This window comes from Pristiophorus japonicus, chromosome 6, assembly GCF_044704955.1.
Source record: "Pristiophorus japonicus isolate sPriJap1 chromosome 6, sPriJap1.hap1, whole genome shotgun sequence".
NCBI lineage: Eukaryota > Metazoa > Chordata > Chondrichthyes > Pristiophoridae > Pristiophorus > Pristiophorus japonicus.
Genome location: NC_091982.1, coordinates 146,168,693 through 146,194,664, shown reverse-complemented (window position 1 = coordinate 146,194,664; position 25,972 = coordinate 146,168,693). Strand labels below are relative to the sequence as shown.

Here is a 25,972-nt window from a genome sequence, read left to right as displayed (position 1 = left end):
GATGGCCGTGCCTTCAGCTGCCTGAGCCCCAAGCCCTGGAACTCCCTCCATAAACCTCGCTGCCTCTCTACCTCTTTTTCATCCTTTAAGACGCTCCTTAAAGCCTACCTCTGGTCACCTGCCCTAATTTCTCCATATGTGGCTCGGTGTCAGGTTTTGTTATATAATACTCCTGTGAAGCACGTTGGGACATTTGACTACGTTAAAGGTGCTATATAAATCCAAGTTGTTGCTGTTGGGTGACACTATGCATTTAGTTGCCTTGCCTTTCCTGGAGGCGCATTTCCTCAGACTACTCCAGAAAATAAATCACCCTTCTTAAATGTTGACATCCCCCCTTCAGAAATATCTAAATTCATTGCTGCAAAAATGTACTTTTAAGCACCTTAGTATTTCCTTACAAATAACAACAACAACTTGTATTTATATAGTGCCTTTAACCTAGTGAATCATCCCAAGGCCCTTCACAGGAGTATTATGAGATAAAAAATTTGACACTGAGCCACAAGAAGAAATAAGAAGAAATTAGGGCAGGTAATCAAAAGCTTGGTCAAAGAGGTAGTTTTTAAAGAGCGTCTTGAAGAAGGAAAGAGAGGTATACAGGTGGAGTGGTTTAGGGAGGGAGTTCCAGAGCTTGGGGCCTGGGCAAGAGAGGGCATGGCCATCAACGGTTGAACGATTATAATCAGCAATGCTTAAGAGGGCAGAATTAGAGGAGTGCAGACATCTGGGGAGTTGTGGGGCTGGAGAAGCTACAGATATAGGAAGGGGCGAGGCCATGGAGGAATTTGAAAACAAGGATGAGAATTTTGAAATTGAGGCATTGCTTAACTGGGAGCCAATGTAGGTCAGCGAGCACAGGGGTGATGGGTGAGTGGGTCTTGGTGCGAGTTAGGACACTGGCAGCCGAGTTTTGGATCACCTCTAGTTTACGTAGAGTAGAATGTGGGAGGCCAGTCAAGAGTGTGTTGGAATAGTCAAGTCTAGAGGTAACAAACGTATGGATGAGGGCTTCAGCAGCGGATGAGCTGAGGTAAGGGCAGAGACGGGCGATGTTACAGAGGTGAAAATACGCTGTCTTAGTTATGGTGCGAATATGTGGGCGATAGCTCATTTCAGGGCCAAATAGGACACCAAGGTAGCGAACAGTGTGATTCAGCCTCAGACACAAGTTGGGGAGAGGAATGGAGTCAGTGGCTAGGGAATGGAATTTGTGGCGGGGACTAAAAACAATGGCTTCGGTCTTCCCAATATTCAAGTGGAGCAAATTTCGGCTCATCCAGAACTGGATGTCGGAGAAGCACTCTGACAATTTAGAGACCGTGGAGGGGTCAAGGGAAGTGGTGGTGAGGTAGAGCTAGGTGTCATCAACGTACATGTGGAAACTGACGTAATGTTTTCGGATGGTGTCGCCAAGGGGCAACATATAGATGAGGAATGGGGGCGGGCCAAGGATAGATCTTTGGGGGACACCAGAGGTAATGATGCAGGGGTGGGAAGAGAAGCCGTTACAGGTGATTCTCTGGCTACGATTGGATACATAAGAATGGAACCAGGCAAGTGCAGTCCCACCCAGCTGGACGACGGTGAAGAGGCGTTGGAGAAGGATAGAGTGGTCAACCGTGTCAAAGGCTGCAGACCAAGTCAAGAAGGATGAGGAGTGATAGTTTGCCTTTGTCACAGTCACGAAAGATGTAATTCGTGACTTTGATGAGAGCCGTTTCGGTCCTGTGAAAGGCGCGAAACCGGATTGGAGGGATTCAAACATGGAATTGCGGGTTGATGGGCAGGAATTTGGGAGGCTGCAACACGTTCAAGGACTTTGGAGAGGAAAGGGAGTTCATAAGTAGAGTTGTAAGAAAGTTGGGAGAGAGTTTTTTCCAGGGGCGGACACAGAAGGAGGTAGGGTTGGGGGCGGGGTAGAAGGGGGATTTGGGTGGAGAGCGATACGAGGAAATAGTCAGAGATGGCCTTATCTGCGATTGACACGATGGGAGTAGCGAGGCCACGAGAGATGGCAAGGTCGACGGGGTGGGCGTAAATATGGTTTGGGGAGTTTACATGGAGGGAGAGATTGAGGGAGAATAGAAAGCTAGTGAACTCAGAGGAGAGAGAGCATGTTGAATTGAGATGGAGGTTGAAATCAGCGAGGATGAGAAGTCGTTCGGTACAGAGGCTGAGGGAGGAAAGTAGTGAACAAATATCGGTAATAACAATTTTATGTTACTTGGGAGGTGGAGGAGGAGAATTTTAAATGAGAAGTGAGAGGGGTGGAATAGGGTGAGATGCTCAAAGAAGGAGAAAGTGCCAGAAGAGTAGGGAGTGTGGAAATGTATTTCTATCTAAGCTGATACCACACGGTATTTATGTGCCCTTTTTAATATATAACAAAATGGAGTCCTGGTCCTTCCGGAAATTTCTGCATAAAGCAGTCGGCTTGCATAAACAGCTAAACCTGGCTTGAAAGGGCTGATGGTCATCAGACAGCTAGGAGACAAGTCATGCTGAGACAAGTACCCCGCCCCCCCCCCCCCATGATGCTCTCCTATTGTCTATACGACACCAATTCCACGCCACCCCACCCTTTTCGAAGTACTCAAACCACCAGCCATTATCTCTTGTAGAGACCTCATCCATTTGATGCAAAAAGATAACTGACCAGGAAACTGGACAATCCTGACACAATGCAAGACAGATAATAGCTCATTACCTCACTCTCATGGAGTAATGGCCGGCTGGCCAACTAAAAACCCTGACAAAAGGAAATATCTGGAAAACACGTCAGGACAAGGATGTAGTAATTAACTCTTTATCTGTATTCACTGACTGCGAGACAGAGCCAATACACAGGGAGAGGCCATAACTTAGGTTTTACTGTATAAATATCTCATGAAACTGTACCATTTCGGAGGTGTTCACTTAGCCATTGACTGAGTGTGACCTTTCCCTTGCTAGCAAGTAAATTAAAGAAAGTTCTGCTGGAGCTGAAGGTGTCTGAGTCATTTATCGGAGGTCGAGATTTCGACAGGAGACAGACTAAGATGTGATTTGCTGATGAGAGCCACAGCGCCACCATGGCGGTCTGGTAATAAGGATACACCTGCACCTTAAATTATAGCAAATTTATGTGTCCCTGCACTTTTCATGTCATACGCTAGATAAGGCACAAAAAAAAGACCACTTTACAGAATGTGATCCAATCACCAAAACACTGATAACAGCAGGACTTAACTTATTCAGTCACTGTAAATCAGTGGCACAGGCCATACATCTTTTTTCAGGGCTGATTTTGTCTTTGTCAGTTGTTTATCAGCATTTTTCAAGCTGCTGGTTAAATTTCTGAGTTGGCGTATCTGGATTCCAGTGGGGACTCTGACATTGAGGTGTGAATTCCTCAGTAACTTGTTTTAGAGACGCTTAAATGTTGCAATGGGATTGGAACAAATTGGAATTAGAGTTGACCAAAATAAATATACTTTTCCAACCTTCTTCAAAAGTCCTAAATATTGAAATGAATTGTTAAAAATCTGAACATAATTGCTTCAAATGTCTCGATCCAAGTATTTAATGAAATACTCTGCTCAAGACAATAGGTTGCACCCAGCATGTCTGACCCCGTTGGTCAATCCCAACACTTTTGTATGTTGCAAATTGTAAAACAAAGCGCCCTGATTGGCTGCACATGTAACAGGCATTCTGTATCGCTCTGAACGTGATGACGTCATGGCGAACAGCTCGTCAAAAATCACGGCTGATTGGCAAACAATGCGAGAGCGCTCCTCCTCCAAACGGATGTTGCTGCCTTGAACAAAGATGGCGTTGGAAGGGCTCAAAGGAACACAAATCGCGAGTGCGCAAGCGCGGGGCTGTCCTGTCCAGTGACTCCCGAGGTGCACCGCGGCCGGCTCTCTCGAGCTGGCTGGCGGTTGCCGCTCGCTGGCCCAGCCAATGGGACGCGAGCGGCTGATGTCAAGCCAGCAGCCGGGGTGAGAGGTCGTGTTTGTCGGAGGGGAGTGCGCCTGCGCGGGCGCTCGCTGTAAGATGGCGGCGGTTGGTGATGGAGCGGGGTCGGCCGGGTCGGCGCTGCAGGGGTTAATTCGGCAGTTTACAGCCATTACAGGTAAACCCCTGAGGGAGCTGGGCAGGGGAGGAGGCCGGGCGCTGGGCCCGGGCCCGCTGGGAGGGGGCGAGAGGGGGGGGGGGAGGTGAACAATCAAACCCGCAGGGATGGGGCAGGCAGGCCGAGGGCAGCGCCGCGGGCGGCGGGTTTTGGGCCACAGTCCCGGCAAGGACTGCTGCTGCAGGAGGGATGGAGGGGGAAGTGGGGGAGGGCGGTGTTCGGAAACGGCCCGTCCCGGCTGGCACTGTGTGGGGTTAATGTCTCCCTCCTCCCCTGAGAGCCTCCGCCTGGCAGGTAGTGCAGTCCTCTTCTCTTTTCTTTCCCCCCCCACCCCCAGAGCGGGTTTAGATCAGCCTCCCCCTCCCCAAGAGCGGGTTTAGATCAGCACTCCCACCACCAGAGTGGCTTTAGATCAGCCCCCCCACCCCAAAAGTGGATTTAGATCCGCCCCCCACCCCCAGAGTGGATTTAGATCAGCCCCCCCCCCATCCAGAGTGGATTTAGATCAGCCCCCACCCCCCCCTCCCAGAGTGGGTTTAGATCAGCTCCCACCCCCCACCCCCTCCCAGAGTGGGTTTAGATCAGCCCCCACCCCCTCCCAGAGTGGGATTAGATCAGCCCCCCCCCCCCCCCCCAGAGTGGATTTAGATCAGCTCCCACCCCCCACCCCTTCCCAGAGTGGGTTTAGATCAGCCCCCACCCCCTCCCAGAGTGGGATTAGATCAGCCCCCCCCCCCCCCCGGCCTTGTGTGGGTTTAGATTAGGTCCTGTTCTCTTCTCCACCCCCACCCCCCCCAACATCCCAGTGGGGCTAGTAGAATCCTGTCTCCGTCCATCCTCCCACGTGTGGGGTTAGTAGAGTCTCTCCTCCCGTACCCCAGCGTGGACTTAGTACTGTTCCCCATGTGGGGTTAGTACAGTCATAAGAAATAGGAATAAGCCATATGGCTCCTCGAGCCTGCTCCGATATTTACTACGATCATGGCTGATCCGATCATGGATTCAGGTCACTTCCCTGACCGCACTCCATAACCCCTTATTCCCTTATAGTTTAAAAAACTGGGGTGTGGTGGGGGCAGGTCGATGACTGATCTAACCCCACTCGTGCGCGTGGTGGGAGGCCTTTTCTAAAGCCAGTCCGGGGGGGGAGGCTGATCTATTCAATGTCTCAGCTTCCACAGCTGTCTGAGGCAACGAATTCCACAGATCCACAACCCTCCTGAGAGAAGAAATTTCTCCTCATCTCAGTTTTAAATGGGCGGCCCCTTATTCTAAGATCATGCCCTCTAGTTCTAGTCTCCCCCATCAGTGGAAACATCCTCTCTACATCCACCTTGTCAAGCCCCCTCATCATCTTATACATTTCGATAAGATCATCTCTCATTCTTCTGAATTCCAATGAATAGAGCCCAACCTACTCAACCTTTCCTCATAATTCAACCCCCTCATCCCTGGAATCAACCGTGTGAACTTTCTCTGAACTGCCTCCAAAGCAAGTATATCCTTTCGTAAATATGGAAACTGAAACTAAAACTGCACGCAGTATTCCAGATGTGGCCTTATCAATACCCTGTATAACTGTAGCAAGACATCCCTGCTTTTATACTCCATCCACTTTGCAATAAAGGCCAAGATTCCATTGGCATTCCTGATCACTTTCTGTACCTGCATTCTAACCTTTTGTGTTTCATGCACAAGTACCCCCAGGACCCATTGTACTGCAGCACTTTGCAATCTTTCTCCATTTAAATAATAACTTGCTCTTTGATTTTTCCTGCCAAAGTGCATGACCTCACACTTTCCCACATTATACTCCATCTACCAAATTTTTGCCCACTCACTTAGCCTGTCTATGTCCTTTTGCAGATTTTTGTGTTCTCCTCACATATTGCTTTTCCTTCCATCTTTGTATCATCGGCAAACTTGGCTACGTTACACACAGTCCCTTCCTCCAAGTCGTTAATATAGATTGTAAATAGTTGGGGTCCCAGCACTGATCCCTGCGGCACCCCACTGGTTACTGATTGCCAACCCGAGAATGAACCATTTATTCCGACTCTCTGTTAGTTAGCCAATCCTCTATCCATGCTAATATATTACCCCCAACACCGTGAACTTTTATCTTGTGCCGTAACCTTTTATGTTGCACCTTGTCAAATGCCTTCTGGAAGTCCAAATACACCACATCCACTGGTTCCCCTTTATCCACCCTGTTCGTTACATCCTCAAAGAATTCCAGCAAATTTGTCAAACATGACTTCCCCTTCATAAATCCATGCTGGCTCTGCCTGACCAAATTTTGCTTTTACAAATGTCCTGCTACTGCTTCTTTAATAATGGACTCGAACATCTTCCCAACCACAGATGTTAGACTAACTGGTCTATAGTTTCCTGCTTTTTGTCTGCCTCTTTTTAAAAATAGGAGCGTTCTCAAACTGTCTCAAATGAACTCATCCTCTAAGCTACTTTTCCCAATTCGGTTAGCCCAGTCTATATGAAGATTAAAGTCCCCCTACGATTACTGCAGTACTCTTATTACATGCTCCTCTAATTTCCTGATGTATACTCTGTCCAACACTATTTTTACAGTTGGGGGGGGCTGATAAATTACTCCACCATTGTTATTTCTTGGCTCCATACATACTGATTCGACATCCTGATTTTCTGAGATCCATTCTCCCTACTGCCTTTATCTCATCCTTTATTATCAGGGTTGCCTATCTTTTCTGAAAGTGAAGTACCCTGAAATATTTAGTTCCCAACCTTATTCACACTGCAACCACGTCTCAGAAATGGCTACCAGATCAAACCCGTTTATCTCTATTTGTGCCATTAATTCATCTATCGGTCTGCACTTGGGCAGGACCGGAACCAATGTCCGAGGGGAAGTGTTTGCTAGTGCTGTTGGGGAGGGTTTAAACTAATATGGCAGGGGGATGGGAATCTATGCAGGGAGACAGGGGAAAATAAAATGGGGGAAGAAGCAAAAGGTAGAAAGGAGATAAGGAAAAGTGGAGGGCAGAGAAATCAAAGACAAAAATCAAAAAGGGCCACGTTACAACATAATTCTAAAAGGACAAAGAGTGTTAAAAAAATAAGCCTGAAGGCTCTGAATCTCAATGCGAGGACCATTCGTAATAAGGTGGATTAATTAACTGTGCAGATAGCTGTTAACTGATATGATGTAATTGGGATTACGGAGACATGGCTCCAGGGTGACCAAGGTTGGGAACTCAACATCCAGGGGTATTCAATATTCAGGAAGGATAGAGAGAAAGGAAAAGGAGATGTGGTAGCGTTACTGGTTAAAGAGGAGATTAACGCGATAGTAAGGAAGGGCATTACCTTGGATGATGTGGAATTTGTATGGGTAGAGCTGCGGAACACCAAAGGGCAGAAAACGCTAGTGGGAGTTGTGCACAGACCACCAAACAGTAGTAGTGAGGTTGGGGATGGCATCAAACAGGAAATTAGGGATGCGTGCAATAAAGGTACAGCAGTTATCATGGGTGACTTTAATCTACATATAGATTGGGCTAACCAAACGGGTAGCAATACGGTGGAGGAGGAATTCCTGGAGTGTATAAAGGATGGTTTTCTACACCAATATGTTGAGGAACCAACGAGAGAGCTGGCCATCCTAGACTGGGTGTTGTGTAATGAGAGGATTCATTAGCAATCTTGTTGTGCGAAGCCCCTTGGGGAAGAGTGACCATAATATGGTAGAATTCTTCATTAAGCTGGAGGGTGACACAGTTAATTCAGAGATGGTATTCTGATGGTATGAGATGTGAATTGGCTAGAATAGACTGGCGAATGATACCTAAAGGGTTGACAGTGGAGGAAGGGACTGAGTATAATGTAGCCAAGTTTACCGATGATACAAAGATGAGAGGAAAAGCAACGTGTGAGGAGAACACAAAAATCTGCAAAAGGACATAGACGGGCTAAGTGAGTGGGCAATGGCAGACATTTAAAGATCACATGGATGAACTTCAACAATTATACATCACTGTCTGGCGTAAAAATAAAACTGGGAAGGTGGCTCAACCGTGGCTAACGAGGGAAATTAGGGATAGTGTTAAATCCAAGGAAGAGGCATATAAATTGGCCAGAAAAAGCAGCAAACCTGAAGACTGGGAGAAATTTAGATTTCAGCAGAGGAGGGCAAAGGATTTAATTAGGAGGGAGAAAATAGAGTATGAGAGGAAGCTTGCCGGGAACATAAAACTGTCTGCAAAAGCTTCTATAGATATGTGAAGAGAAAAAAATTAGTGAAGACAAATGTATGTCCCTTGCAGTCAGAATCAGGTGAATTTATAATGGGGAACAAAGAAATGGCAGACCAATTGAACAAATACTTTGGTTCTGTCTTCACTAAGGGAGACGCAAATAACCTTCCGGAAATACTAGGGGACCGAGGAACTGAAGGAAATCCTTATTAGTCAGGAAATTGTGTTAGGAAAATTGATGAGATTGAAGGCTGATAAATCCCCAGGGCCTGATAGTCTGCATCCCAGAGTACTTAAGGAAGTGGCCCAAGAAATAGTGGATGCATTGGTGGTCATTTTCCAACATTCTATAGACTCTGGATCAGTTCCTATGGATTGGAGGGTAGCTAATGTAACCCCACTTTTTAAAAAGGAGGGAGAGGAAGCAGGGAATTATAGCCTGACATCAGTAGTGGGGAAAATATTGGAATCAGTTATTAAAGATGTAATAGCAGCACATTTGGAAAGCAGTGACAGGATTGGTCCAAGTCAGCATGGATTTATGAATGGGAAATCATACTTGACAAATCTTCTAGAATTTTTTGAGGATGTAACTAGTAGAGTGGACAAGGGAGAACCAGTGGATGTGGTGTATTTCGACTTTCAAAAGGCTTTTGACAAGGTCCCACACGAGATTAATGTGCAAAATTAAAGCTCATGGTATTGGGGGTAATGTATTGATGTGGATAGAGAACTGGTTGGCAGACAGGAAGCAAAGAGTAGGAATAAATGGGTCCTTTTCAGAATGGCAGGCAGTGACTAGTGGTGAACCGCAAGGTGACAGATTAGGAAAAGGAGAAGTGCAACGAGACCTGGGTGTCATGGTACATCAGTCATTGAAAGTTGGCATGCAGGTACAGCAGGGAGTGAAGAAGGCAAATGGCATGTTGGCCTTCATAGCTAGGGGATTTGAGTATAGGAGCAGGGTGATCTTACTGCAGTTGTGCAGGGCCTTGGTGAGGCCATACCTTGAATATTGTGTACAGTTTTGGGTCTCCTAATCTGAGGAAGGACATTCTTGCTATTGAGGGAGTGCAGCGAAGGTTCACCAGACTGATTCCCGGGATGACAGGACTGACATATGAAGAAAGACTGGATCGACTAGGCTTATATTCATTGGAATTTAGAAGAATGTGAGGGGTTCTCATAGAAGCATATAAAATTCTGACGGGATTGGAAAGGTTAGATGCAGGAAGAATGTTCCCGATGTTGGGGAAGTCCAGAATCGGGTCACAGTCTAAGGATAAGGGGTAAGCCATTTAGGACCGAGATGAGGAGAAACTTCTTCACTCGGAGAATTGTGAACCTATGGAATTCTCTACCACAGAAAGTTGTTGAGGCCAGTTTGTTAGATATATTCAAATAGGGGTTAGATGTGGCCCTTACGGCTAAAGGGATCAAGGGGTATGGAGAGAGAGCAGGAATGGTGTACTGAAGTTGCATAATCAGCCATGATCATATTGAATGTTGGTGCAGGCTCAAAGGGCCGAATGGCCTTCTCCTGCACCTATTTTCTATGGGCCCAAGTTTCGGGCCGCGCCTAAAATGGCGCAGCCCGGACCTGGACGACCGTTTTTCGCGCCAGAAAGTGCGCCTAAAAAAAAGTACCTATTCTCCGGCTCCCTGCGGGTCCTCTGGAGCTGGGCGCGGCGCAGCACGAGCTGTGGGTGGCGGAGCCAGGTCCCTGCGCTGAAAACAGTGCCGGGACCTCTGCACATGCGCGCTACAGTGGGCGCGCATGTGCAGTAGCTCCAGGCGCCCAAAACTGTGGGAGGGGCCCGAAGCACGCAGCCCCAAGCCCTGGCCGAATGGCCTCACTGGGGCTGCGTGGATAAGGCTCCTCCCACCCGTCGACCCGACCTCCACGACTCTCTTTTTTTTTCCTCCCCCCCCCCCCCCCGACCTACACGACTCTCTTTTCTCCCCCCCCCCCCCCACAAATTGTGTATTCCCTTGCCTTGTTAGCCCTCCCCAAATGCATTACCTCACACTTATCGGATTGAATTCCATTTGCCACTGTTCTGCCCACTGATTAGTCCATTGATATCTTCCTGCAGTCCACAGCTTTCTTCTTCTTTATCAACCACATGGCCAATTTTTGTATCATTTGCAAACTTCTTAATCATATCCCCTACATTCAGGTCTAAATCATTGATATAAATCACAAAAAGCAAGGGATCTAGTACTGATTCCTGTGGAACCCTACTAGAAACAGCCTTCCAGTCACAAAAACACCCGTTGACCATTACCCTTTGCTTCCTGCCTCTCAGCCAATTTTGAATCTAACTTGTCACTTTGCCTTGGATCGCATGGGCTTTTACTTTCGTGACCAGTCTGTCATGTGGGACCTTATCAAAAGCCTTGTTAAAATCCACATAGACTACATCAAACACACTACCCTCATCGACCCTCCTTGTTACCTGCTCAAAAAATTCAATCAAGTTAGTAGATACGACCTTCCCTTAACAAATCTGTGCTGACTGTCCGTGATTAATCCGTGTCTTTCTGTCCCTCAGAATATTTTCCAGTAATTTTCCCACAACCAAGGTTAGGCTGACTGGCCTGTAATTACTCGGTCTATCCCTTCCTCCCATTTTAAAAATTGGACAATATTACAGCCCTCCAGTCCTGTGGCGCCAGACAGGATTGGAAAATGATGGTGAGAACCTCTGCTATTTCCTCTCTTGCTTTTCTTAACAACCTGGGATACATTTCATCCATGCCTGGGGGTTTATCCACATTCAAAGATGCTAAATCCCTCAATACTTCCCCTCACTATGTTTATTTCATCTAATATTTCACACTCCTCCTCCCTGATTGCAATGTTGTGGTCCATATCGGGACCAATGACACAGGTAGAAAGAGGGATGAGGTCCTGCAGGCAGAGTTTAGGGAGCTGGGTTAGAGATTAAAAAGCAGGACCTCAAAGGTAGTAATCTCCGGATTACTCCCGGTGCTACGAGCTAGTGAGTACAGAAACAGGAGGATAGAGCAGCTGAATGTGTGGCTGGAGAGATGATGCAGGAGCGAGGGCTTTCGATTCCTGAGGCATTGGGACCGCTTCTGGGGGCGGTGGGAACCGTACAAGCCGGACGGGTTGCACCTGAACAGAGCCGGGTCCAATATCCTCGCTGGGGGTGGGGGTTTACTAGTGCTGTTGGGGAGAGTTTAAACTAGCTTGGCAGGGGGATGGGAACCTGAGAATAGATTCAGTAGGGAGGGGAGTAAAGCTGGAATTAGAAAGCAAAAACGTAGAAAGTGAGTTTGAAGGACAGAGGAAACAAGCAGGAAAAGAGGTTAAAAAAACAAATTTAAAAGCTCTTTGTCTAAATGCACGTAGCATTCGTAACAGAATAGGTGATTTGACAGCACAAATAGATACAAATGGGTATGATCTGATCGCCATTACAGAGACGTGGTTGCAAGGTGACCAGGACTGGAAACTAAATATTCAGGGGTATTTGACAATTCGGAAGGACAGACAGAAAGGAAAAGAAGGTGAGGTAGCACTGTTAATAAAGGAAGGGATCAGTGCGTTAGTGAGAAATGATATTGGCTCAGAGGATCAAGAGGTTGAATCAGTTTGGGTGGAGATAAGGAATAATAAAGGTAAAAAGTCGCTGGTGGGCGTAGTCTATAGGCCCCCTAACAGTAGCTACACGATTGGACGGAGTATAAATCAAGAAATAATGGAGGCTTGTAAAGAAAAAAGGAACGGCAATAATCATGGGCGAATTTAACCTTCATATTGATTGGACAAAGCAAATTGGTCAGGCTAGCCTTGAGGAGGAGTTCATAGAGTGTATCAGGGATAGTTTCCTTGAACAGTACGTTGCGGAACCAACCAGGAAGCAGGCGATCTTAGATCTAGTACTGTGTAATGAGGCAGGATTAATAAATGATCTCGTAGTAAATGATCCTCTAGGAATGAGTGACCCTAATATGGCTGAATTTCAAATTCAGTTGGAGGGAGAGAAAGTTAGTTCTCAAAGCAGTGTCCCAAGCTTAAATAAAGGAGCCTACAAAGGTATGAGGGCAGAGTTGGCAAAAGTAGACTGGGAAAATAGATTAAAATATGGGACGGTTGATGAGCAGTGGCAGCCAAGGAGATATTTCTTAACTCGCAACAAAATTATATCCCAATCAGAAGGAAAGACTGTAAAAGAAGGGATTCCCATCCGTGGCTAACTAAGGAAATAAGGGAGGGTATCAAATTGAAAACAAAGGCATACAATGTGGCCAAGACTAGTGGGAGGCCAGAGGATTGGGAAATTTTTAAAAGCCAGCAGTGAACGGCTTTAAAAAAAAAAAAATGATTGAGAGGGAAGATTTTAATCTACATATTGATTGGGCTAACCTAACCCAATGCGGTGGAGGAGGATTTCCTGGAGTGTATTAGAGATGGTTTTCGAGACCAATATGTCGAGGAACCAACCAGAGAACTGACCATTCTAGACTGGGTGATGTGTAATGAGAAGGGACGAATTAGCAATCTTGTTGTGCGAGGTCCCCTGGGGAAGAGTGACCATAATATGGTAGAATTCTTTATTAAGATGGAGAGTGACAAAGTTAATTCAGAAACTAGGGTCCTGAACTTAAGGAAAGGTAACTTTGATGGTATGAGGCGCGAATTGGCTAGATTAGACTGGCAAATGATACTTAAAGGGTTGACGGTGGATAGGCAATGGCAAACCTTTAAGGATCATATGGACAAACTTCAACAATTGTACATCCCTGGCTAGAGTAAAAATAAAACGGGGAAGGTGGCTCAGCCGTGGCTAACAAGGGAAATTAAGGATAACGTTAAATCCAAGGAAGAGGCATACAAATTAGCCCGAAAAAGCAGCAAACCGGAGGACTGGGAGAAATTTAGAATACAGCAGAGGAGGATAAAGGGTTTAATTAAGAAGGGGAAAATAGAGTATGAGAGGAAGCTTGCTGGGAACATAAGAAATGACTGCAAAAGCTTCTATAGATATGTGAAGAGAAAAAGATTAGTGAAGACAAACGTAGGTCCCTTGCAGTCGGATTCGGGTGAATTTATAATGGGGAACAAAGAAATGGCAGACCAATTCAATAAGTAATTTGGTTCTGTCTTCACAAAGGAAGACACAAATAACCTTCCGGATGTACTAGGGGACCGAAGGTCTAGTGAGAAGGAGGAACTGAAGGATATCCTTATTAGGTGGGAAATTGTGTTAGGGAAATTGACTGGATTGAAGACTGATAAATCCCCAGGGCCTGATAGTCTACATCCCAGAGTACTTAAGGAAGTGGCCCTAGAAATAGTGGTAATTGGTAATTTTCCAACAGTCTATCGACTCTGGATCAGTTCCTATGGACTGGAGGGTAGCTAATGGAACACCACTTTTTAAAAAAAGGAGGGAGAGAGAAAACGGGTAATTATAGACCGGTTAGCCTGACATCAGTAGTGGGGAAAATGTTGGAATCAATCATTAAGGATGAAATAGCAGCACATTTGGAAAGCAGTGATAGGATTGGTCCAAATCAGCATGGATTTATGAAGGGGAAATCATGCTTGACAGATCTTCTGGAATTTTTTGAGGTTGTAACTTGTCGAGTGGACAGGGGAGAACCAGTGGATGTGGTGTATTTGGACTTTCAAAAGGCTTTTGACAAGGTCCCACACAAGAAATTGGTGTGCAAAACCAAAGCACATGGTATTGGGAGTAATATACTGACGTGGATAGAGAACTGGTTGGCAGACAGGAAGCAGAGAGTCGGGATTAACGGATCATTTTCAGAATGGCAGGCAGTGACTAGTGGAGTGCCGCAGGGCTCAGTGCTGGGACCCCAGCTCTTTACAATATATATTAATGATTTAGATGATGGAATTGAGTGTAATATCTCCAAGTTTGCAGATGACACTAAACTGGGTGGCGGTGTGAGCTGTGAGGAGGATGCTAAGAGGCTGCAGGGTGATTTGGACAGGTTAGGCGAGTGGGCAAATACATGGCAGATGCAGTATAATGTGGATAAATGTGAGATTATCTACTTTGGGGGAAAAAACACAAAGGCAGAATATTATCTGAATGGCGACAGATTAGGAAAAGGGGAGGTGCAGCGAGACCTGGGTGTCCTGGTTCATCAGTCATTGAAGGTTAGCATGCAGGTACAGCAGGCGGTGAAGAAGGCAAATGGTATGTTGGCCTTCATAGCAAGGGGATTTGAGTATAGGAGCAGGGAAGTCTTGCTGCATTTGTACAGGGCCTTGGTGAGGCCTCACCTGGAATATTGTGTTGAGTTTTGGTCTCCTAATCTGAGGAAGGACGTTCTTGCTATTGAGGGAGTGCATCGCAGGTTCACCAGACTGATTCCAGGGATGGCTGGACTGACATATGAGGAGAGACTGGATCAACTGGGCCTTTATACACGAGTTTAGAAGGATGAGAGGGGTTCTCATAGAAACATACAAGATTCTGACAGGACTGGACAGGTTAGATGCGGGAAGAATGTTTCCGATGTTGGGGAAGTCCAGAACCAGGGGACATAATCCTAGGATAAGAGGCAAGCCATTTAGGACTGAGATGAGGAGAAACTTCTTCACTCAGAGTTGTTAACCTGTGGAATTCCCTGCCGCAGAGAGTTGTTTATCTTTGGATATATTCAAGAGGGAGTTAGATGTAGCCCTTGCGGCTAAAGGGATCAAGGGGTATGGAGAGAAAGCAGGAAAGGGGTACTGAGGGAATGATCAGCAATAATCTTATTGAATGGTGGTGCAGGCTCGAAGGGCTGAATGGCCTACTCCTGCATCTATTTTCTAAGTTTCTATGTAAGCTAGATTATGAAAGTAAACTAGCACAAAATATAAAAACAGATAGTAAGAGTTTCTACAGGTACATAAAAAGGAAAAGAGTGGCTAAAGTAAATGTTGGTCCCCTGGAGGATGAGACTGGGGAATTAATAATGGAGAGCAGGGAAATGGCAGAGACATTGAGCAAACATTTTGTATCGGTCTTCACGGTAGGAGACACTAAAAACATCCCAATAGTGGATAATCAAGGGGCTCGAGGGAGGGAGGAACTTAATACAATCACTATCACTAATGAAGTAGTACTAGGTAAAATAATGGGACTAAAGGCAGACAAGTCCCTTGGACCTGATGGCTTACATCCTCGGGTCTTAAAAGAAGTGGCAGCAGAGATAGTGGATGCATTGGTTGTTAACTACCAAAATTCCCAGTGGATTTGAAAACCGCAAATGTAACGCCCTATTTAAAAAAGGAGGCACATAAAAAGCAAAAAACTATAAATCAGTTAGCCTAACATCTGTCGTTGGGAAAATGCTGAAGTCCGTTATTAAGGAAGCAATAGTGGGACATTTGGAAAAGCATGATTTAATCACGCAGAGTCAGCATGGTTCTATGAAAGGGAAATCATGTTTGACAAATTTGCTAGAGTTCTTTGAGGATGTAACGAGCAGGGTGGATAAGGGGGAACCAGTGGATGTAGTGTATTTGGATTTCCAAAAGATATTCGATAAGGTGCCTCATAAGAGGTTACTGCACAAGATAAAAGCTCATGGGGTTGGGGGTAATATATTGGCATGGATAGAGGATTGGCTGGCTAACAGGAAACAAAGAGTCAGGACTATTGGGTCATTTTCCGGTTGGGAAACGGTGGCTCGTGGGGTGCCGCAGGGATCGGTGCTGGGTCCTCAACTATTTACAATCTATATTAATTTGGATGAAGGGACTGAGTGTAATGTAGCCAAGTTTGCTGATACAAAAATGGGTGGGAAAGCAAATTGTGAGGAGGACACAACAAATCTGCAAAGGGATATAGGCAGGCTAAGCGAGTGGCAAAAATTTGGCAGATGGAGTATAATGTGAGAAAATGTGCAAGTGCTGTAGTGCAGAGGGACCTAGGGGTCCTTGTGCATGAAACACACAATTAAAAAGATGATATAGCAAATGGAATGTTGGCCTTTATTGCAAGGGGGGGATAGAGTATAAAAGCAGAGAAGTCCTGCTACAACTCTACAGGGTATTGGTGAGGCCGCACCTGGAGTAGTGCGTACAGTTTGGTCTCTAATTTAAGGAAGGATCATCATAGGCGGTCCCTCGAACGAGGATGACTTGCTCCCACAAGAGTTCACGGATGTTTCAATGAAGGACCTGATGTTCCAGTCCTGTACTCCAATTGAGGTGGTGAAAGATGGCTGTGCGTGAACTTTTTTTAACGTGTGGTGACCGTTGCACATCAGTCACTTTACGGGCTTGACAGAGCTCGGCCTTTATCCAGTGGCAAGGGTTGAACCAGGATGGCTGGAGACCTGCTCTGCTGCACGGACCTAGTGTGCACACATATCGTAGTGTGGGCTGGCCCGTGCTGCCCCTGCGCCCAGAAGAGCCGAGGGCCCAGGGTCAAGGAAGGATATACTTTCATTGGAGGCTGTTCAGAGAAGGTTCACTAGGTTGATTCTGGAGATGAGGGGCTTGACTTATGAGGATAGGTTGAGTTGGTTGGGCCTATACTCATTGGAGTTCAGAAGAATGAGAGGTTATCTTATTGAAACTTATAAGATAATGAGGGGGCTCGACAAGGTGGATACAGAGAGGATATTTCCACTCATAGAGGAAACTAAAACTAGGGGACATAGTCTTAGAATAAGGGGCCGGCCATTTAAAACTGAGATGAGGAGAAATTTCTTTGCTGAGGGTTGTAAATCTGTGGAATTCTCTGCCCCAGAGAGCTATGGAGGCTGGGTCATTGAATATATTTAATGCAGAGATAGACAGATTTTTGAGTGATAAGGGAGTAAAGGGTTATGGGGAGTGGGCAGGGAAGTGGAGCTGAGTCCATGATCAGATCAGCCATGATCTTATTGAATGTCGGAGCAGGCTTGAGAGGCCGAATGACCGAGTCCTGCTCCTATTTCTTATGTCTACATCGTTCCTCTCCTTTGTGAAAACAGACGCAAAATATTCATTAAGAACCATACCCATATCATCAAACTCCACACGCAGGTTACCTTTAGATCTCTAATAGGCCCTACTCTTTCTTTAGTTATTCTCTTGCTCTTAATGTATTTATAAAATATCTTTGGGTTTTCCTTGATTTTACTTGCCATTATTTTTTCATACCGTCTCTTTGCTTTCCTAATTTCCTTTTTAATTTCACCCCTGCACTTTCTATAGGGTTTCTGCAGTATTGAGCACTTGGTATCTGTAAAAAGCTTCCCTTTTTCTTTATCCTACCCTATATGCCCCTTGACATCCAGGGGGCTCTCAATTTGTTAGTCCCACCCTTTTTCTTTACGTGATCATACTTGCTTTGAACCCTCACTATCTCCTCCTTGAATGCCTCCCACTGCTCTGATACTGTTTTACCTTCAAGTGGCTCTTTCCAGTCCACTTTGGCTAAATCACTTCTCAGCTTAGTAAAATTAGCTTTTTCCCAATTGAGAACTTTTATTCCTGGTCTATCTTTGTCCTTATCCATAACTCCTAAATCTAACTGAATTAGGATCACTACCACCAAAATGCTGATAACCTTCCACCTGCCCAGCTTCATTCCCTAAAACTATAAGTCCAGAACCGCCCCCTCTCTTGTTGGGCTTGCTATGTACTGACTATAAAAAGTGCCAATTGTATCTTCTGTGTCTATCTAGAGCAGCATGCATATGTAGATTGATATATTCATAAAGTGGAAGTCTGCATGAATACAGCAGCCATGTACTGAAATATTCGTCATTCTGTGCACTACTTGTGCTAGCTATATATAATGCAGCATTTTCGTGTGCTGTGTAAGCCTAGAGTATATTCACCTGGGTATGGACGTGGCCTGTCTTCGAATGTTGTGCCGCATGTGATGTGGGGATAATGCACACTTAGTGTGGGGAGACTGACTGGGTATAGGCTCATCCCTTTAGGGCAAGATTGCTAATCGTAGCTGTGGCATTTATTGAACATGCCAAGTGCTTTTCCATGGCGCAGGGAGGGAATCGATAGCTGAATCAACACAGATCAATATTATCCATGAAAGATGTGGCGGGCACAGATCATCTGTTTGCTTACTCAAATGGGGAATTCTGCCAGGAGACCTTGGGCTAGGGACGATAAGTGAGGACTACTATTTTATTTAAAAGGTACAGTGGTGTCACGAGTGAAGTCTAGTTCTACCAGGCCAACGAACTGGCAAACATTCCACTATCTTAAGGCTACAATGTAAGAATGTTTCTTCCGCCCAGCACCAGTGCCCCATTCTGTTAGGTTGCCTGCATTTGCTAGAGTTACAATACAACACCTATGTTCAGAAACATACCCTTGCATCAATAATGTGGCAGTTTCCTGCTGAACTCTTAACTCCAGTGTTAATCCCCTGTCTTCTCTTTGATCTCCAATCAGTGTGAGACCAAGAGTGGAAAAAGTTTCTTTTCCAGTGCTGCTAGGTTAATTTGTCTGAATTTGGTACGCCCAGCAGTATAGCCAGCACTATTCACCGTACTACTCTCCCATTGGTAGATTTGGCATGTTGCGCCATTGGGTGTGCAAAATTCAAGCTGACAAATGCATCGTGGGAAGAATGCTGACTGATCTGACTCCCAGTTTTGCATTGTGGGAGTTGAAGACCTACCTACTGGTGTGGAGTCAGCACCATAGGTGATTACAGTGATTTTGGGCCAGATTTCTCAATGCAGATAATTGTACTCGACTTGTCGTAAAGGTAGAGAGCTGACAGGATTGAGGAAAATCTACTTGGAAAAAGCAAGGCTTTATTTCAATGTATTAGAATGCACTTCAACTGGAGTGTTGTCCAATTGTGGGCACCACACTTTAAAAAGGATGTCAAGGCCTTGAAGAGGGTGCAGAGGAGATTTACTCGAATGGTATCAAGGATGACGGACTTCAGTTATATGGTGAGTCTAGAGAAGCTGGGATTATTCTTCTTGCAGCAGAGAAGTTTAAGGGGAGATTTAATAGAGGTGTTCAAAATTATGAAGGGTTTTGATAGAGTAAATAAGGAGAAACTTTTTCCACTGAAACACAGGAACAGGAGTAGGCCATTCATGCCTCGAACCTTTTCCGCAAAGAAGGTCAGTAACCAGAGGGCGCAGATTTAAAGTAGTTGGCAAAAGAACCAGGGGAGGGGAGATTATTTTAACGTAGCTGGTTATGATCTGGAAAGCATTGCCTGAAAGGGCGATGGAAGCAGATTGAATAGTAACTTTCAAAAAGGAATTGGATCAATACTTGAAAGGGGAAAAATGCAGACTCTGGGGAGTGGGACTAATTGGATAGCTCTTTCAAAGAGCAGGCACGATGGGCCGAGTGGCCTTATGTGCTGTATGATTCTATGATTTAGCGGCAGGGTCCTTGCCAACACTTGATATCAAGATCCAGTTTACATGAATTATTTGGACTTGGGAAGAAGTAACTCAATTTCAAAATTTGCAGATGATACCAAACTTGGGGGGGGTGGTATAGCTAACATCAAGTAAGAATGCAGCATAATACAAGAAGAACATAAGAATTAGGAACAGGAGTAGGCCATTTAGCCCCTCGAGCCTGCTCCGCCATTCAACAAGATCATGGCTGATCTGGCCGTGGACTCCGCTCCACTTACCCACCCGCTCCCCATAACCCTTAATTCCTTTATTGGTTAAAAATCCATCTATCTGTGATATGAATATATTCAATGAGCTAGCCTCAACTGCTTCCTTGGGCAGAGAATTCCACAGATTCACAACCCTCTGGGAGAAGAAATTCCTTCTCAACTCGGTTTTAAATTGGCACCCCCGTATTTTGAGGCTGTGCCCCCTAGTTCTAGTCTCCCCGACCAGTGGAAACAATCTCTCTGCCTCTATCCTGTCTATCCCTTTCATTATTTTAAATCACCTCTCATCCTTCTGAACTCCGAGTAAAGACCCAGTCTACTCAATCTATCATCATAAGGTAACCTCCTCATCTCCGGAATCAGCCTAGTGAATCGTCTCTGTACCCCCTCCAAAGCTAGTATATCTTTCCTGAAGTAAGGTGACCAAAACTGCACGCAGTACTCTAGGTGCGGCCTCACCAATACCTTGTACAGTTGCAGCAGGACCTCCTTGCTTTTGTACTCCATCCTTCTCGCAATGAAGGCCAACATTCCATTCGCCTTCCTGGTTACCTACTGCACCTGCAAACTAACTTTTTGGGATTCATGCACAAGGACCCCCAGGTCCCTCTGCACTGCAGCATGTTGTAATTTCTCCCCATTCAAATAATATTCCCTTTTACTGTTTTTTTTTCCCCCCAAGGTGGATGACCTCACATTTTCCGACATTGTATTCCATCTGCCAAACCTTAGCCCATTCGGTTAACCTATCTAAATCTCTCTGCGGCCTCTGTGTCCTCTACACAACTCGCTTTCCCACTAATCTTTGTGTCATCTGCAAATTTTGTTACACTACACTCTGTCCCCTCTTCCAGGTCATCTATGTATATTGTAAACAGTTGTGGTCCCAGCACCGATCCCTGCGGCACACCACTAACCACCGATTTCCAACCCGAAAAGGACCCATTTATCCCGACTCTCTGCTTTCTGCCAGCCAGCCAATTTTCTATCCATGCTCATACATTTCCTCTGACTCTGCGTACCTTTATCTTCTGCAATAGCCTTTTGTGTGGCACCTTATCGAATGCCTTTTGGAAATCTAAATACACCACATCCATCGGTACACCTCTATCCACCATGCTCATTATATCCTCAAAGAATTCCAGTAAATTAGTTAAACATGATTTCCCCTTCATGAATCCATGTTGCGTCTGCTTGATTGCACTATTCCTATCTAGATGTCCCGCTATTTCTTCCTTAATGATGGCTTCAAGCATTTTCCCCACTACAGATGTTAAACTAACCGGCCTATAGTTATCAGTCTTTTGTCTGCACCCTTTTTTAAACCGAGGCATTACATTAGCCGCTTTCCAATCTGATGGTACCTCCCCAGAGTCCAGAGAATTTTGGTAGATTATAACGAATGCATCTGCTATAACTTCCGCCATCTCTTTTAATACCCTGGGATGCATTTCATCAGGACCAGGGGACTTGTCTACCTTGAGTCCCATTAGCCTGTCCAGCACTACCCCCCTAGTGATAGTGCTTGTCTCAAGGTCCTCCCTTCCCACATTCCCGTGACCAGCAAATTTTGGCATGGTTTTTGTCTCTTTCACTAAGAAGACCGAAGCAAAATAATTGTTTAAGGTCTCAGCCATTTCCACATTTCCCATTATTAAATCCCCCTTCTCATCTTCTAAGGGACCAACATTTACTTTAGTCACTCTTTTCCATTTTATATATCAGTAAAAGCTTTTACTATCTGTTTTTATGTTTTGCGCAAGTTTACTTTCGTAATCTATCTTTCCTTTCTTTATTGCTTTCTTTAGTCATTCTTTGCTGTCGTTTAAAATTTTCCCAATCTTCTAGTTTCCCACTAACCTTGGCCACCTTATACGCATTGGTTTTTAATTTGATACTCTCCTTTATTTCCTTGGTTATCCACGGCTGGTTATCCCTTCTCTTACCGCCCTTTTTCACTGGAATATATTTTTGTTGAGCACTATGAAAGAGCTCCTTAAAAGTCCTCTACTGTTCCTTAATTGTGCCACCGTTTAATCTGTGTTCCCAGTCTACTTTAGCCAATTCTGCCCTCATCCCACTGTAGTCCGCTTTGTTTAAGCATAGTACGCTCGTTTGAGACACTACTTCCTCACCCTCGATCTGTATTACAAATTCAACCATACTGTGATCACTCATTCCGAGAGGATCTTTTACAAGGAGATCGTTTATTATTCCTGTCTCATTACACAGGACCAGATCTAAGATAGCTTGCTCCCTTGTCGGTTCTGTAACATACTGTTCTAAGAAACAATCCCATATGCATTCTATGAGAAGAGAGTAGAAACCTTGCAGACTGGGTAGTTAAGTGACAAATGAACGAACACAGATAAATGTGAGGTGATTCACTTTGGTAGGAAAATAGAAATATCACCTTTTAGAAAATAAAAAAAAAAACTGTATGGGGCAAAAGAGCAAAGGGATCCCGGGATACAGTAAACAAATCATTAAAAGCAGTATCGCAGGTCAGCAACGCAATTAAAAATGCTAACGAAGCACTGTTTTATTTCTAGGGGTATAAAATTCGAAAGTAGTGAAGTTTTGTTGAACTTATATGGGACTCTTCTCGGGCTGCACTTCGAGTACTGTGCATGGCTCTGGACCATACTATAAAAAGGACATATAAGCACTGGAGAAAGTGCAAAAAAATTACAAGGATGGTGCCAGCACTGAGAGATTACAGCTGTTGGGAAAGGTTGCACAAGTTGGAACATTTTTCTTTTGAAAAGAGAAGACTTGGAGGTGACTTTAAAATCATGAATGGGTTGGACAGGTTGGATGTGGAGAGAATGTTTCCACTTGTGGGGGAATCCAAAACGAGAGGCCATATATACAAGACTAATAAATCCAATAGGGAAATAAGGAAGAATTTCTTGTGGTTGAGGCAAATAGCTTTGATGCTTTCAAAAGGAAACTAGGCGAGTACATGAAAGAAAAGGAATAGAAAGATATGCTGAAAGGCTGAGATGAGGCTGATGGAATGGGAGGAAGCTCGTGTGGAGTATGAACATCAGCACAGACTAGTTATGCCAAATGGCCTGTTTTTATGCTGTATATTCTATGTAACTGTACAGCATGCTGAGGTGAGTACAGGTCTCCAGGTGGCAATTTGAGATGCACAAGGTTCTTAATTCATCAAGAATGTCACTGGTTTGTACTTTTTTTCCCTCTAGTTTATTGCTAACCACTACACCCATGACATAGTGATGACACTAAAATGAAGTGACTTACATTTATATAGGGTAAACCGATGACCTGTAAATGTTTAAGCAGTTAAACAGTTATGTATGCCATTCAACGATGGGCGCTGTGGGGGTACCTCGGGTTCACTAATAAGTTTTTATGTGATTTAGGTGCCAGTGAAAGTGTGGGGAAGCACATATTAGAAGCATGCGGCAACAATCTGGAGATGGCTGTCACGATGTACTTGGATGGTGGTGGAATAGCTGAAGAGCCCAGTACCAGTACAGCAGGAACATCAGCGAGTAGGCTGCCTCCACAGTATGTTCTAGTGTTTTAAAAAAAATATGATATAATCTGTTTAGTTGAATTATTGTTTAGGTTCTTGGGCATGGCATGCAGAGTTCCTTTAATTTCCCTCCACCCTCCACCCCCCCCCCCACTCCCCGCCTCCCCCACATGCCACAACTGAGGCCATAATAATGAACTTACAGCATTATATAAAATGAATCACATCCTTGGGACATCCCAAAACACTTCACGTACAATGAAGTACTTTTTTGTTTTGAAGTGTAGTCATTGCTACGTAGGCAAATACAGCTTGTGTACAGAAAGGTCCCACAGAAGAGGTAAACTACCAGTTCAACTGTTTTTGGTGGCATTGGTTGAGCGAAGTTTGCTGCCTGGGATATCAGAACTCCGAGGTTCTCAGAATATTGTCGGAACTTTTTATGTCAACCTGAACAGGCAGGCGGGGCCTCGTTTAAGGATTCACTTGAAAGACTGCACCTCCGACAATGGAGTGAAGCAGACCAGGAGAGTGTGGCATTTAATCTCGGCGGTGGTGATTAGAATCCAAGTGTTGAAATATTCACTGATATATTTTACTGTGTTCTTAGTTTAAATGTATTTTAATTTACATCATTTTAGCTGTTCAACACTAGGCAGCTGTTTGAGGCAGTAATAAGTAATTAATTGGCTGTAAAAGATGTTTGATTAGCTGTCCTTTGGCAGTTTTGTTCCTGTGGAAGTTGGGCTATTGTGTGCGTTAAGATTATATAAATTTGAGCTGTGAAAGGCCAGCAGACACTGATAGGCCAGAAAAGTGTTTAGCCAGAGTGTTCACCCTTCAGGCGCCATTGGACAGGATACCCCCCACCACCACCCCCCAATTAGTACTTGTATGAAGTGAGGCAAGAGGAGTTTGCTCTTGTAAGACTTTGCTAGTGGGAGTTCAGGCCAACGCTATCTTTATTTCATTAAATTTGGCAGAAAGGCATCGCAATGGACCATGTGTGCAGTACAATATGTGGGCCATTGCGGATTCTTGATGTATTCTAGCGCTGCCCATTTGTACTCCTCTCAGAAGATTGGAGCAGTGTGTCTCTGTGCTCGAGGAATAATTGGTCATACTCTGCAGCATCAGAGAGGATGTGGTGTTTCTGGATAGTACTCTGCAGAATGTGGTCATCCAAGAGGCAATGCTAGACCGTTCAGGACATGGGAATAATGTAGAAAGGGAGAAGTGGGTGACCAACCATAGGGATAGCAGAAGGAGACACTGGTGTATGGAAGCCCGAAATTACTGGAACTGTCCAATAGAGAGGTAGTGCTGGATAGTGAAGCGACTCAGGAGGATGGACCTGAGCAACTATGTGACACCGTGGAGCAAGGGACTACCCACTGAGCTGAGAGGCTAGGAGAGTGATGGTAATATGGTATAGACAGCATGATCAGGAGACCCAAATGGTATGTTACCTACCTCCAATTAATGTAGCCAAATTTACTGATGGTGCAAAGATAGGTGGAAAGCAAATTGCATGGAGGATGCAAAAAATCTGCAAAGGGATATAGATAGGCAAAGTGAATGGGAAAGCGTCTGGCAGATGGAGTATAATGTGGGAAAATGTGAGGTTATCCACTTTGGTAAGAAAAATAAAAAAGCAAATTATTATTTAAATGGGGAGAGATTACAAAATGCTGAGGTACAGAGGGATCTGGGGTCCTTGTACATGAAACATAAAATGTTAGTATACAGGTACAGCAAGTAATTAGGAAGGCAAATGGAATGTTGGCCTTTATTGCAAGGGGGATGGAGTATAAAAGTAGGGAAGTCCGGCTACAATTGTACAGGTTGTACAATTGCGTTGGTGAGACCGCACCTGGAGTACTGTGTACAGTTTTGGCCTCCTTATTTAAGGAGGGGTATACTTGCATAGGAGGCAGTTCAGAGAAGGCACACGAGGTTGATTCCTGAGATGAAGGGGTTGTCTTCTGAAGAAAGGTTGAACAGGTTGGGCCTATACTCATAGAATCGTACAAATTTACAGCACAGAAGGAGGTCATTTCGGCACATTGTGTCCGTGCCGGCCGACCAAGAGCTATCCAGCCTAATCCCACTTTCCAACTCTTGGTCTGTAGGCCTGTAGTTTACGGCACTAAATGCACATCCAAGCATTTTTTTTAAATGAGGTGAGTGTTTCTGCCTCTACAATCCATTCAGGCAGTGAGTTCCAGACCCCCACTATCCTCTGAGTGAAGAAATGTCCCCTCATCTCCTCTAAACCTCCCCCCAATTACTTGAAATCTATGTCCCCTGGTTGTTGATCCCTCTGCCAAGGGAAACAGGTCCTTCGTATCCACTTTATCCAGGCCCCATATAATCTTATACACCTCAGGTCTCCCCTCAGCCTCCTCTGTTCCAAAGAAATCAGACCCAGCATCTCCAATCTTTCCTCATAACAAAAATTCTCCAGTCCAGGTAACATTCTTGTAAATCTCCT

General features: G+C 45.0%; 1 protein-coding gene across 1 annotated transcript in view; it reads left to right on the top strand.

Annotated features, from left to right (window-relative positions):
* The first annotated feature begins 4,021 nt into the window (after window positions 1-4,021).
* Window positions 4,022-25,972, top strand: part of LOC139265253 (UBX domain-containing protein 7-like) — a 119,685-nt gene continuing 97,734 nt past the window's right edge. Inside the window, exons 1-2 of the mRNA XM_070882192.1 lie at window positions 4,022-4,120; window positions 23,363-23,510. Coding sequence (XP_070738293.1) covers window positions 4,042-4,120; window positions 23,363-23,510 — 227 coding nt within the window. The 5' untranslated portion in view covers window positions 4,022-4,041. The remainder of the gene's footprint in view (window positions 4,121-23,362; window positions 23,511-25,972) is intronic.